At 42.9% G+C, this 12,770-nt stretch overlaps 1 protein-coding gene across 4 annotated transcripts in view; it reads right to left on the minus strand.

Annotated features, from left to right (window-relative positions):
* The window catches only part of LOC142385541 (protein NLRC3-like), a 197,274-nt gene that overhangs the window by 174,741 nt on the left and 9,763 nt on the right, over positions 1–12,770 (minus strand). For 3 of the 4 annotated variants that reach the window (XM_075472155.1, XM_075472161.1, XM_075472162.1), the window contains exons 4-8: positions 12,388–12,507; positions 11,972–12,091; positions 11,038–11,273; positions 8,972–10,757; positions 4,670–4,843 (exon numbers count right to left, since the gene is read on the minus strand). In XM_075472155.1, coding sequence (XP_075328270.1) covers positions 4,670–4,843; positions 8,972–10,757; positions 11,038–11,273; positions 11,972–12,091; positions 12,388–12,507 — 2,436 coding nt within the window. The remainder of the gene's footprint in view (positions 1–4,669; positions 4,844–8,971; positions 10,758–11,037; positions 11,274–11,971; positions 12,092–12,387; positions 12,508–12,770) is intronic. The other variant, XM_075472156.1, reaches the window with a different exon arrangement.

Consider the following 12,770-nt stretch of genomic DNA (forward strand, 5'->3'; position numbering starts at 1 on the left):
TAATGTAATCATGGAATCAAACTTCTTTAAAGATTTGACAGCAGCAGAACTTGTTAGTGTGACTTGTTGTGTTTGAATATCTCAGTCAGTCCAAACATTACAGAGCCTTAGAAAAGTGTTGGAACCATCCAGAGGTTGACTGATTGATCAGTTTGGCTGATTAATGGATGCTGATGGACGCTTTGACTAACTATCAGAATCAGTGGAGTTTGAGGCTGATGGTTGGGAGACCTCCCCCATCTCCAGCAGGAAGCTACAAAGCTGAAGCTACAGATCTGTTCTTCTTCAACTTAAATCTGAGTTTCTGCTCTCTGATAAACTGCTGAGCGTACAAATGTCTCCTTCATTCAGCCTCTGTGGAAACTGAGAAATGGATAAGGAGTTGGAGGAAAACATGAGAGAGAAGCACAGCTGAACCGGATACAAACGTGAAGCAAGTTCCCAAATAAAATAGGAAGTAAAGCTAACAACATACAGAAGAGGAGCTGATTTCATTAGAAACATGACTGGAATACAGAACATGGAAGTGAGCAAAAACTAAGTCAACACAAAACAACAACTTTACAAAAGTAAAAGAAAGACAAACCAAACAGACATTTTACTTCTTTTCCTTTAAAATCATTAACCTGGAGGAAGCTAATGTGGTACAACATTTGGATCAGGGTGTTGCACATCCCCATATGTCCTATAGGTCTGTGGTGGAAAGTGTGATGTGCCTCGCAGCATCTGTTGGGGCAGCAGCATCAGAGCCAGAGAGACAAACAAACTGCTCTGGAGCCCCAGGAGCAGAGTATGGAAGGAAGAATGTTGCTGAGGCTGCTCAATAACCCGGAAAACACTTCACACCCTCCACATAACACTGTGATCAAGCCAGTTTTAATCAGCTACATGTGCCTTTCCAAATATCATATGTGAATCCAGCTCTGTCACTGGTGCTCATTTTTGGAAATTATTCAATTATTTACTGCTGCTGTTTGGAAATTGGGACCATTTTAGAGCAAGTTGTGAATCCTTTTACTGTCACTGAAGAACATTTTGCAACATTTAACAGAGATGCTGTTGGCAACTCTTCTCCATTCGTCAGTGAAACACAAAAAGGCAATGACTAAATAAATATAAACCACTCGTAGAGCAAGAAAGAACATTTGGGGCGACGGCTCTGACAGCCTAAGGGAAGAAGCTGCTTTGGAGTCTCTTGGTTCTGGCTTTGAGTGTCCAGGGTGGGAGGGGTCAGAGCTGATGTTTCTGCCTTCTCATGAAGTCGGTCAGTGTAAATGTCTGTGAGGAGGGGCAGAGTGGCTCCACTGATCTTCTCTGCTGCCCTCACCACCCGCTGCAGGTCCCTGCTGTCCTCTGCTGTGCAGCTGGGGAACCACACTGTGCAGCAGGACATCAGAATGCTCTCTATGGTGGTCCTGTAGAGGTTAACCAGCAGGTGATGAGGGAGGTGGGCCTGGTTTAACTTCCTGAAGTAAAGGCGCTGCCCTGCTTTCCACCTGCCAGGAGATGTTGGTGGACCAGGTCAGGTTAGCCCAGATGTGGACTCTGAGGAACTTAAAGCTCTCCACCCTCTTGACTTCCTCTCCCCTGATGGAGGAAGGGGAGCATGGACTGCTTGGATCTCCGAAAATCCACGATAAGTTCCTTATTCTTGGAAGTGTTTAGGTCCAGATTGTTGTGGAGACACCAGTGGGTCAGGTGCTGGACCTCCTCCCTGTTGGCCGGCTCGTCATCGTTTGTCCTACAGCGGTGGTGTCGGCAGCTAACTGGGTGGGTGGGTTTACTTCAGAACTAGGTGCCACACAGTTAAAATGCAAAGAGGTCTAACATCTAAGCAGATCCATCAGTCTCAGTTAGTCTGGAAAGATAGTTTAACAATGTATAAGAAAGCCCTTCGTAAAGCTAGAACTGCTTATTATTCATCATTGATAGAAGAGAATAAGAATAATCCCAGGTTTCTTTTCAGCACTGTAGCCAGTCTGACAAAGAGTCCGAGCTCTGCTGAGCCAGTTATTCCTTTAACTCTCAGCAGTGATGATTTCATGAGCTTCTTCATCAATAAAATTGTTTCTATCAGAGAGAAGATTGATGAAGTCCTTCCCACTATTATCAGTGATGTATCATCAAGTACAGCAGCTTTAGAAGTATCTTTAGAACCTGATTTGTATTTAGACAGCTTCTGTCCAGTTGATCTCTCTGAACTAACAACAGCAATAGTCTCTTCTAAACCATCAACTTGTGTTTTAGACCCAATCCCAACCAGACTGTTCAAGGAGGTTTTCCCATTAATTGACACTTCCATATTGGATTTGATCAATCTGTCTTTGTTGACAGGATATGTACCTGAGACTTTTAAGGTTGCTGTAATTAAACCTTTACTTAAAAAACCTACTCTTGATTCAGAAGTGTTGGCTCATTATAGACCTATATCCAATCTCCCTTTTATGTCTAAAGTTCTTGAAAAAATAGTTGCAGCTCAGCTTTGTGATCATTTACACAGAAATAATCTGTTTGAAGAGTTTCAGTCAGGATTCAGAGTGCATCATAGCACAGAAACTGCACTGCTGAAAGTTACCAATGATCTCCTCTTAGCCTCTGATAGCGGACTTGTGTCTGTGCTTGTCCTGTTGGATCTCAGTGCTGCATTTGATACGGTCGATCACAGTATCTTATTACACAGACTTGAACATGTTATTGGGATTAAAGGAACTGCATTAGGCTGGTTTAAGTCATATTTATCTGATAGATTTCAGTTTGTTCTTGTAAATGAAGAATCTTCCTCACACACCAGAGTAAGTCATGGAGTTCCCCAAGGTTCTGTGCTTGGACCGATTCTTTTTACTTTATACATGCTTCCATTAGGTAACATTATTAGACAGCATGGCATAAATTTCCATTGCTATGCTGATGATACTCAATTGTACTTATCTATAAAACCAGATGAACCCAATAGGTTGGTCAGACTACAAGCATGTCTTAAAGACATAAAGACCTGGATGACTCAGAACTGTCTGCTTCTAAATTCAGACAAAACTGAAGTCGTTTTTGGACCTGAGCGTTTCAGGGAGAAATTGTCTAGCTATATAGTTACTCTAGATGGTATTTCCTTGGCTTCTAGTTCTACAGTGAGGAACCTTGGAGTTATTTTTGATCAGAACTTATCATTTGACTCGCATATGAAACAGGTTTCTAGGACTGCCTTCTTTCACCTTCGTAATATTGTTAAAATCAGGAACATCTTGTCTCAGAGTGATGCAGAAAAACTAATTCATGCATTTGTTACTTCAAGATTGGACTACTGTAATTCTTTATTATTGGGCTGTCCCACATATTCTCTGAAAAGCCTTCAGTTGATCCAAAATGCTGCAGCCAGAGTTTTGACGAGAACTAACAGGAGAGATCATATTTCTCCAGTTTTAGCTTCTCTTCATTGGCTCTCTGTTAAATTCAGAATAGAATTTAAGATTCTTCTCCTTACATATAAAGCTCTTAATGACCGAGCTCCATCATATCTTAAAGATCTCATTATAAGATATTTTCCTAACAGAGCACTTCGTTCCCAAACTGCAGGTTTACTTGAGGTTCCCAGAGTTTCTAAAAGTAGAATGGGAGGCAGAGCCTTCAGTTATCAGGCCCCTCTATTGTGGAATAAGCTGCCAGTAAATGTCCGGGAAGCAGACACCCTTTCCACTTTTAAGACCAGGCTTAAAACTTTCCTTTTTGATAAAGCTTATAGTTAGGGATGGCTCAGGTGATCCTGAAACATCCCATAGTCAAGCTGCTATAGGCCTAGACTGCTGGGGGGCCTCATCTGTCACACCTTTCCTCACTTTACTCTCTTTATGTATATGTGATATTATTGTGGTCATTAACTCGTGTTTCCCTGTTCCAACAGATATCCTTTGAATGGTGTTACAGTGCCGCCGCCGCGGCGGCCCCCTCCCCCCCCTTTCTGTCTTCTCAAACCCCAGCTGGTCGAGGCGGATGGCCACCCTTCCTGAGTCTGGTTCTGCCAGAGGTTTCTTCCTGTTAAAAGGGAGTCGTTTCTCTCCACAGTCGCCTCAGGCACGCTCAGGCCGGGAGATTGGACCGAAAAACAAAAAGTTTTCAGTGCAATCTGTTGGTTTTCTTAGCTAGGAAATTGTTTTTGAATTGGCTCTATATGAACGAATTGGATTATTTCATTATGATTATTATTAATTAATTGAATTCCAATTGGCTTGAATTGGACTTACTATCTAAGTGCCTTGAGATGACATTTGTTGTATTTGGCGCTATATAAATAAAAATGAATTGAATTGAATTGAAATCAGTTTGGGTTGCAGTTGAATCTTCATACAGCTTTCCAAACTTCACTGATCAAAGATATCTCAGATGGACCCAGAAAGGTGAGTCAAAGCTACATTTCAGCTGCTCCATTTTTACCTTATCTAAAGTGTTTTCTCTCCTTTTATGGCTTCAGAAAAATGTTTTTTACTAGGATGATTTTTCTAAGGAACAGCTCTGCTTCAGTCTATGAAAGTGAGAAAAGAATGGCTTTGGCAGGTGAAAAAGATGTAAGGGAAGATTAATTCAGACATGTGGAAACACTGAATATTTGGATACTTCCACACATCACTAAATCATTTCAACTAAAACACAAGAACTAAAAGAGCTGCAGTGAACTGACCTCAGAGTCTTCAGTCTGCAGTTTGGACTTTCCAGTCCAGCAGACAGATGTTTCACTGCTGGATCCGACAGGTTGTTGTTACTCAGGTCCAGTTGTTTCAGATGGGAAGGGTTGGACTTTAAAGCAGAGGCCACAACTTCACAGTCAGACTCTGAGAGTTCACAAGCATGAAGTCTGTGATGAGAGAAAATGTAAAGTCAGTTCTAATAAAATCAGACAATCTGCACTATAAACACTAACTGAACTCATATTCTGACTAAACACAGTGATGTGAATGTAATGTCCGCTCATGAACATCTGTTCTTCACATCTGTGATTGATCTCATCTCATCTTCCTGTGTTTGACACGACACCATTAATCTCTTCTCAGACCTGAGCACCTTTAAACAGACTGTTCTTCATTATTTTCTCTAATCTGCAGATAAAGAAGGAAATGTGGTGTCACATTTAGACTGAAAACATGTTTGATCTGATCCTAAAGTCAGAATAAGGACGTCTTGTTCAGAAAACCATTTTTACATTCTTACATCTTTCATTTGACTCCAGAATCTTTATAAAAAGTTCAGCTTAGTGAACATTTACAGCTGAAAGACGATCTCTTTGCTAACCACTGTCAGCTGGGACTGTTCACAGCCATATACAGGAAGAATTCACTCTAAGAAGCCTCTAAGCACCAGTCAGCCTCTCCATGGGTCTGAAAGCTGCCACAGAGCAACATTGTGTTGTCTTTAAGGCATTTCTATAAAAAAGTAAGTTCATAAAGTTAAATAAATAATTCTAAAAATATTTCTGTTATTAAAAAGGATTTCAAGTTCTTTAGACAAACAGTTCATGCTTTATATAAGTTTGTAAAGGAATATTATCGGTAAATTCTACTTCCGGTTCCGGTTACGTACTTCCGGTCTTCCGGTTTTGCGCGAGAAAAAACAAAGGCTGTGTTCGAAACCGCCTACTACATACTACATACTTGCAAACGGCATACTCATCGATCAGACAGTATGCAGAGCGTTTACACACAGTGCACTTCACTCCTGCCCGAGCCGAAATCAGCCAGCCTGAAAAGCTGATTTCGCTTAAGCTATAAACTCTGTAAATATATAACTTTAGCAACATTTGAAACATTTTCAGGCGAGAAAATAGTCATTTAGACCCCCAAGGTGTTGAAAATCTGACAAAATACCGGCTATTTACAATTTTGTTCCCACGAATTCGGCGCTAAAGCTAGCCGCAGTGAGCAACGCACTTCAGGTTATGCCGTTTTGACTGCTCTCGTCCCGTTAACGGAATTTGACCGTTCAAATGGCGATGGGCGACGTCACGTTACGTTGCATCTTGGGTAGTTTGAGTGTGACAAGTAACCTCATGATGAATACTCAACATTTCGGCGAATCTAGTATGCATCTAGTGTACATCCGGTAACTTAAAAAAGTATGACTAGTAGGAATAGTAGGAGAAGTAGGCGGTTTCGAACACAGCCAAAGATTCACATGCAAGACGCAGAAACGTTATCAGATGCCATCCACTCTGAATCGTCAGGCAGGAACGCCGTAAGTTGCATTATATGGTAGTTTGTACTGATTAGTTTGGATATTATCGTTGATATTCTGTAATGTTATTTTAGCGAGCTTGAAGCACTTAATTTGTGTATATATGTCTCTACGTGTTGAGACAGTGTATTTTTTGTCATTTCAGTTTTCACCACATGTTCATGAAGGCAATTAAACGAGCTGCAACTACACTCCAGGGTCTTCATTTGTGGTTTAACTCGGTGTCACCAACATCCTTGTTGAAAACACTACAAACATCATTATGTCTCCGTAGACATCAGTTCCAACACTGTATGCTGTAAGCTTTGAACTTCCAACTCGTAAAAGGTAATCATGGACGTCGTGTCCTCCGGGCTAAAGAGGAAAAGGAGCATCCAGACTGTTATCAGAGCGAAGTTCCAAAGCCAGCATCTGTGATAGTGTGGGGCTGTGCCCATGGCGTGGGTAACCTGCACATCTGTGAAGGCGCCATTAATGCTGAAAGCTCCAAACAGGAGCAACATATGGTGCAATCCAAGCAACGTCTTTTTCAGGGACGTCCTGCTTATTTCAGCAAGACGATGCCAGGCCACATTCTGCAGGTGTTCCAGCAGCGTGGCTTCATAGTAACAGAGTGCAAGAACTAAACTGGCCCCCCTGCAGTCCACACCTGTCTCCCATTGAAAATGTGCGGCACATTATGAACTAAAAGATATGACAGCAGAGACTGTTGAGCCAAAGCTTTCACAATCAATACCTCCAACAGCCAACGATGAAATGACCTGACTGAGGCAGCTCACACATAAAACCTTATGCTGATCCAATGACCAGAATCTTACCACCAAAAACTTTTGACCTTTATTTTAATGATCCAGTTCAGTAAAACTTTAAACCCCCAAATACTTTTTTCAACATATTCCCACAGATTTCTGTTGCATCATTTCCAGTGAGCCTGGAACTGGGCCCAGTCTGTCAAATATTCTCTCCTGTGAGTCAGGTTGGCATGGAAACATTCTTTATGTGGTGATTTCAGAAACTGTCCAGATTTCTTAGCTTCTGGTTGTGTTGGGGACCAGCCATGTGGGTGTAAAGCAGGCCCTCATGGGAAACAATAGAAACAGCAGGTTAATGTTGGCTTCCTGCCTCCAACAGTAATGCTGCGTGTACACCAAGAGCGACCTATGCTACCTGAGCGCCGGAAATCATTATTTCTCTATGGAGGGTGAGCTACCTGGGCTACCAGAGCGGATTCTCCAGTGGCGAAGAGAACTGCGCAACCAGAGCGGATTCTAGCGATTAAACTCCAGCTAACTTTATGGTAATGAGCTATGACGCGGTTCGGCTAAAACCAATGACAATCCACAGATTGTAGGGGTCCGACAATCCGCGGGGTGCGCGGAAACAGACGTGTAAACTTTGGTTCCTATCCAAACAATAGTCGTTTAATCCTGAGACTGTTGCAATTGCCATGTCGAGTGCTTCAATACAATAGTGTAGTAACCCCACGCATACCTTTCTCACTGCAATTAAGTTTTAATTCGGATTTATTTCGGATTTTACTTCGAATTTAGTTTATTTTCACAGCTGCCTGTGCTATTCCTGCTCTTCTCAGTGTACCTAATGTAGTTATACATAATTTCTAATGTGATGTATATCTTGTATAACAAATTGTAAATAACAACACGTTTATTCGTGTCCCTGCCCTCTCTTTCTTCGTGTTCTTTTTCGCGGGGGTGCTGCACCGCCGCGGGGCCTTTAAGAATTGAACATTCTAAATGTGACGTCACGAGCTACCAAAGCCACCAAAGCAAATTCTCAAGCAAAGCTTCTTCAGCTACCTCCGCTACCAGGTAGCATAGGTCGCTCTTGTTGTACACGCAGCATAATGCTGCGTGTACAATGAGCAACCTACGCTACCTGAGCGCCGGAAATCATTATTTCTCTATGGAGGGTGAGCTACCTGGGCTACCAGAGAGGATTCTCCAGTGGCGAAGCTACCTGAGCGACCAGAGCGGATTCCAGCGATTAAACTCAAGCTAACTTTATGGTAATGAGCTATGACGCGTTTCAGCGAAAACCAATGACAATCCACAGATTGTAGGGGTCCGACAATCCGCGGGGTTCGCTGAAACAAACGTGCAAACTTTGGTTCCTATCCAAACAATAGTCGTTTAATCCTGAGACTGTTGCAATTGCCGTGTCGAGTGCTTCAATACAATAGTGTAGTAACCCCACGCATACCTTTCTCACTGCAATTAAGTTTTATTTCGGATTTATTTCGGATTTTATTTCGAATTTAGTTTATTTTCACAGCTGCCTCTGCTATTCCTGCTCTTCTCAGTGTACCTAATGTAGTTTTACATAATTTGTAACGTGATGTATATCTTGTATAACAAATTGTAAATAACAACACGTTTATTCGTGTCCCTGCCCTCACTTTCCTCATGTTTTTTTCCGCGGGGGTGCTGCACAGCCGCGGGGCCTTTAAGAATTGAACATTCTAAATGTGACGTCACGAGCTACCAAAGCTACCAAAGCAAATTCTCAAGCGAAGCTTCTCCAGCAAATTCTCAAGCGAAGCTTCTCCAGCGACCAGGTAGCGGAGGTCGCTCTTGGTGTACACGCAGCATTAGTCTGCTGCTGTGAAGCACATGTGACCAGCAACTGTGGGAAACATCTCCAGAACATCTCTGGTGTTCATGTGCAGAAACGGCTTTTAGGGAACTGAACAACTAATAGACACTGACTCATGAAGTCAATGAACACATCAACTCACCGAGCCTTTCTGCTGTTCCTCACAGCTGGAATCAGTCTCCTTCGTCCTTCATCTGTTGTGTTGTACTCCTCCAGGTCCAACTCCTCCAGAACCTCCTCTGACATCTGCAGCATGTAGGCCAGAGCTGAGCACTGGATCTCAGAGAGTTTCTTCTTTGATCTGTTCTCTGACTTCAGGAACTTTTGGATCTCCTGATAAACTGAGAGATGGTTCATCTCCATCAGACAGTGGAAGATGTTGATGCTTCTGTCAGGAGAAATGTTAGACGTGCTCATCTCCTTCAGGTTGTTGATGACTCTTTTTATCATTTGTGTTCTGTTCTTTGTCTGACCCAGCAGGCCTGCTAAGAGTCTCTGGTTGGACTCCACAGAGAGGCCATGAAGGAAGCGGACAAACAGGTCCAGGTGGCCATTTTTACTGTTGAGGGATTTCTCCATCACTCTCTTCAGGAAGTCATCCAGAGATGAGTCACTGTAGTCTTCTCCCAGGAAGCTCTTCAGCACCTCAGTGTTCCTGTTGGTGTAACAGTGCATCATGTAGACTGCAGCCAGAAACTCCTGAACACTCAGATGAACAAAGCAGTAAACTGGTTTCTGGAAGATCACACACTCTCTTTTGAAGATCTCTGTACAAACTCCTGAATACAACGATGCCTCGGTGACATCCAGGCCACACTGCTCCAGGTCTTCCTGGTAGAACATGATGTTTCCTTGCTCCAGATGTTCAAACGCCAGCCTCCCCAGCTTCAGAAGAACGTCCCTGTCAGCCTTGGTCAGCTCCTGTGGACTCGTCTCATGTCCCTGGTGGTACTTGTTCTTCTTCCTCTGTGTCTGAACCAGCAGGAAGTGGGAGTACATGTCAGTGGTGGTCTTGGGCAGCTCTGCTCTCTGCTTTGTGGTCAACATGTGCTCCAGAACTGTAGCAGTGATCCAGCAGAAGACTGGGATTCCACACATGATGTGGAGGCTCCTGGATGCCTGGATGTGGGAGCTGATTCTGCTGGACAGCTCTTCATCTCTGAATCTCCTCCTGAAGTACTCCTCCTTCTGGGCATCGGTGAAGCCTCGTACTTCTGTTACCCTGCCGACACACGTAGGAGGGATCCAATTGTCTGCTGCAGGTCGGGAAGTTATCCAGACGAGAGCCGAGGGAAGCAGGTTCCCCCTGATGAGGTTTGTCAGCAGCACGCTGACTGATGACGTCTGTGTGACATCAGACAAAACCTCCCTGTTGCTGAACTCCAGAGACAGTCTGCTTTCATCCAGGCCGTCCAGGATGAACAGAAGTGTGCAGCCGGCCAGCTGCTCTGCTGGGAGCTTCTGTAATGTTGGATGGAAAACATGGAGCAGCGTGAGAAGACTGTGCTGCTCCTCTCTGAGCAGGTTCAGCTCCCTGAAGGAAAGCAGAATCACCACACTGACATCTTGGTTCTCCCGGCCCTCGGCCCAGTCCAGAGTGAACTTCAGCACTGAGAAGGTTTTTCCAACACCAGCGACGCCGTTGGTCAGAACCACTCTGATGGCTCCCTGCTGCTCAGGTAAGACATTGAAGATGTCGTGGCACCTGATTGGAGTGTCATGGAGGGTCCTGGAAGCCGCCTCCAGCTGCCTCACCTCATGCTGGGTATTAACCTCTTCACTCTGTCCCTCTGTGATGTAGAGCTCAGTGTAGATCCTGTTGAGGAGGGTTCCACCTCCTGTTCCATCAGTTCCTTCAGTCACATGTTCACATCTCCTCCTCAGACTCATCTTATGTTCATCTAAAACCTCCTGCAGACCAACATCTGCTGACCAAAGAACAAACGAGTTTTGTTTAAAGTCCTTCTGAAACCTGAGGGGGTCTGAAACTAACAACTGTCCATTAAAACTTTTATTCTCAGCGTCTGAAGAAACTAAAACATGAAATGAAATACAAACAGACACATTTGAGCAGTTAAACCTCCTTTTTTTAAACCCCCGACTTTGTCGTCATGGTGATTCATATTTTTTGTAAAACATTATTGTTTGTGCATCTCGAACATGTTGATGTGATGTGTGCATCTAAACGGGTTAACAGGAATATCTGACCTGGTGCCGTTCTGCTCTGACTGGCTGTCTGTGGTGCAGCTCTGGTTCTGGATCTTTCTCCACACCGGGGACAGGAGAAGCCTCCTGAGGGAGCAGACTGGTCCCAGTATGAGGTGATGCACTGTCTGCAGAACCAGTGTCCACAGCTGGCAGAGACCAGATCCTTCAGGACGTCCTGACACAGAGCACAGCAGGACAGCTGCTCCTCCTCACAAACACCACTCCTCTTCCTCCCTCTGTCAACACATGTCTTCATCACTAAAATCACTTTAAAATAACTCTGTTTGGCCTTAACTCTGCTGTGTGATGTGAATACAAACTCAACCCTTCCTGCAGCAACATTTTACATTTGGTTCAATCTTCAGTTTATGTGCTGACTTCACTGTGTGAATATCACTGCTGCTGCTCTACAGAAAACATTTCATATCAATCCTTATTGTACATGCGCTCTTTTAGAATTAAGAAATAAAACACTCTGTAGTAATTACAGATAACCAATAAGTGTACTGATAAAGAACTGGGCTGAAAGTGTGTGCTGATCAAATCGATTCTAACAACACTGGCTGCAGCTTCACTCTGAGATGATCACACTTAATCCCACATCCATCCACTGTGACCCCCTGAGCTGTCAGAGGCAGAAAATACACCATCACTGACAGACATGTGGTCCTGTTCAGAGGCCATGTTGCTCCTGAACTAGAAGTAGAGTTTAGATTTCCAACAGAAACCAAAATGATCAGAAACTCAGCTCTGTAGCCAGAGTTTTGAGTTTGCCACATCAGATTTTGCACCACCATCTCCTTGGTTTAAGCAAGTTGGTGCCTGTGCTAACCTAGTTAACAGTTAACCTAGCTGGTTTGGATGTAAATGATAAGTTTAACAAAAGTAAAATATATCATGAAAGATCCTAAAATCAGTGTTTCAGTTCTCTTACTTTGTGTCTGAGGGTCCAGCTTCATCACTGAATAACAGAGGTATTGCTATGGACTGGTCACTCTTCATAGACAGACAGTCAGATCCTGGAGACTCTGCTCTCTGTCTGTGGAGCTGACCTCTGCAAACACAAACATGCTGTTATTCATATACATTCAGTCATATATTGATATTTCTGTTTTCCTTTCCAACTGTATTCATTTAACTTGTCAGAGTAAATAAACAGGGGCCTTAACACAGACATTTCATTTTTGATTTGTTTTAATCATTTAATCCTTCATTCATACATTTATTCTGAAATCACTGAATTAAATTGATCTTTATCCATTTATCGCTTAATTTATTCATTATTTTTTTCTTTTTTTTGTAATAAAGACATCATGAAAAGTCCTGAAATCTGTGTTTCAGTTCTCTTACTTGGTGTCTGAGGGTCCAGCTTCATCACTGAGGTTAGGAGGATTTCCTTTGGACCGCTCACTCTTCATAGACAGACGGTCAGATCCTGGAGACTCTGCTCTCTGTCTGTGGAGCTGACCTCTGCAAACACAAACATGCTGTTATTCATATACATTCATTCATATATTGATATTTCTGTTTTCCTTTCCAACTGTATTCATTTAACTTGTCAGAGTAAATAAACAGGGGCCTTAACACAGACATTTCATTTTTGATTTGTTTTAATCATTTAATCCTTCATTCATACATTTATTCTGAAATCACTGAATTAAATTGATCTTTATCCATTTATCGCTTAATTTATTCATTATTTTTTTCTTTTTTTTGTAATAAAGACATCATGA

The sequence above is a fragment of the Odontesthes bonariensis genome, chromosome 8 (assembly GCF_027942865.1).
Source record: "Odontesthes bonariensis isolate fOdoBon6 chromosome 8, fOdoBon6.hap1, whole genome shotgun sequence".
Lineage (NCBI taxonomy): Eukaryota > Metazoa > Chordata > Actinopteri > Atheriniformes > Atherinopsidae > Odontesthes > Odontesthes bonariensis.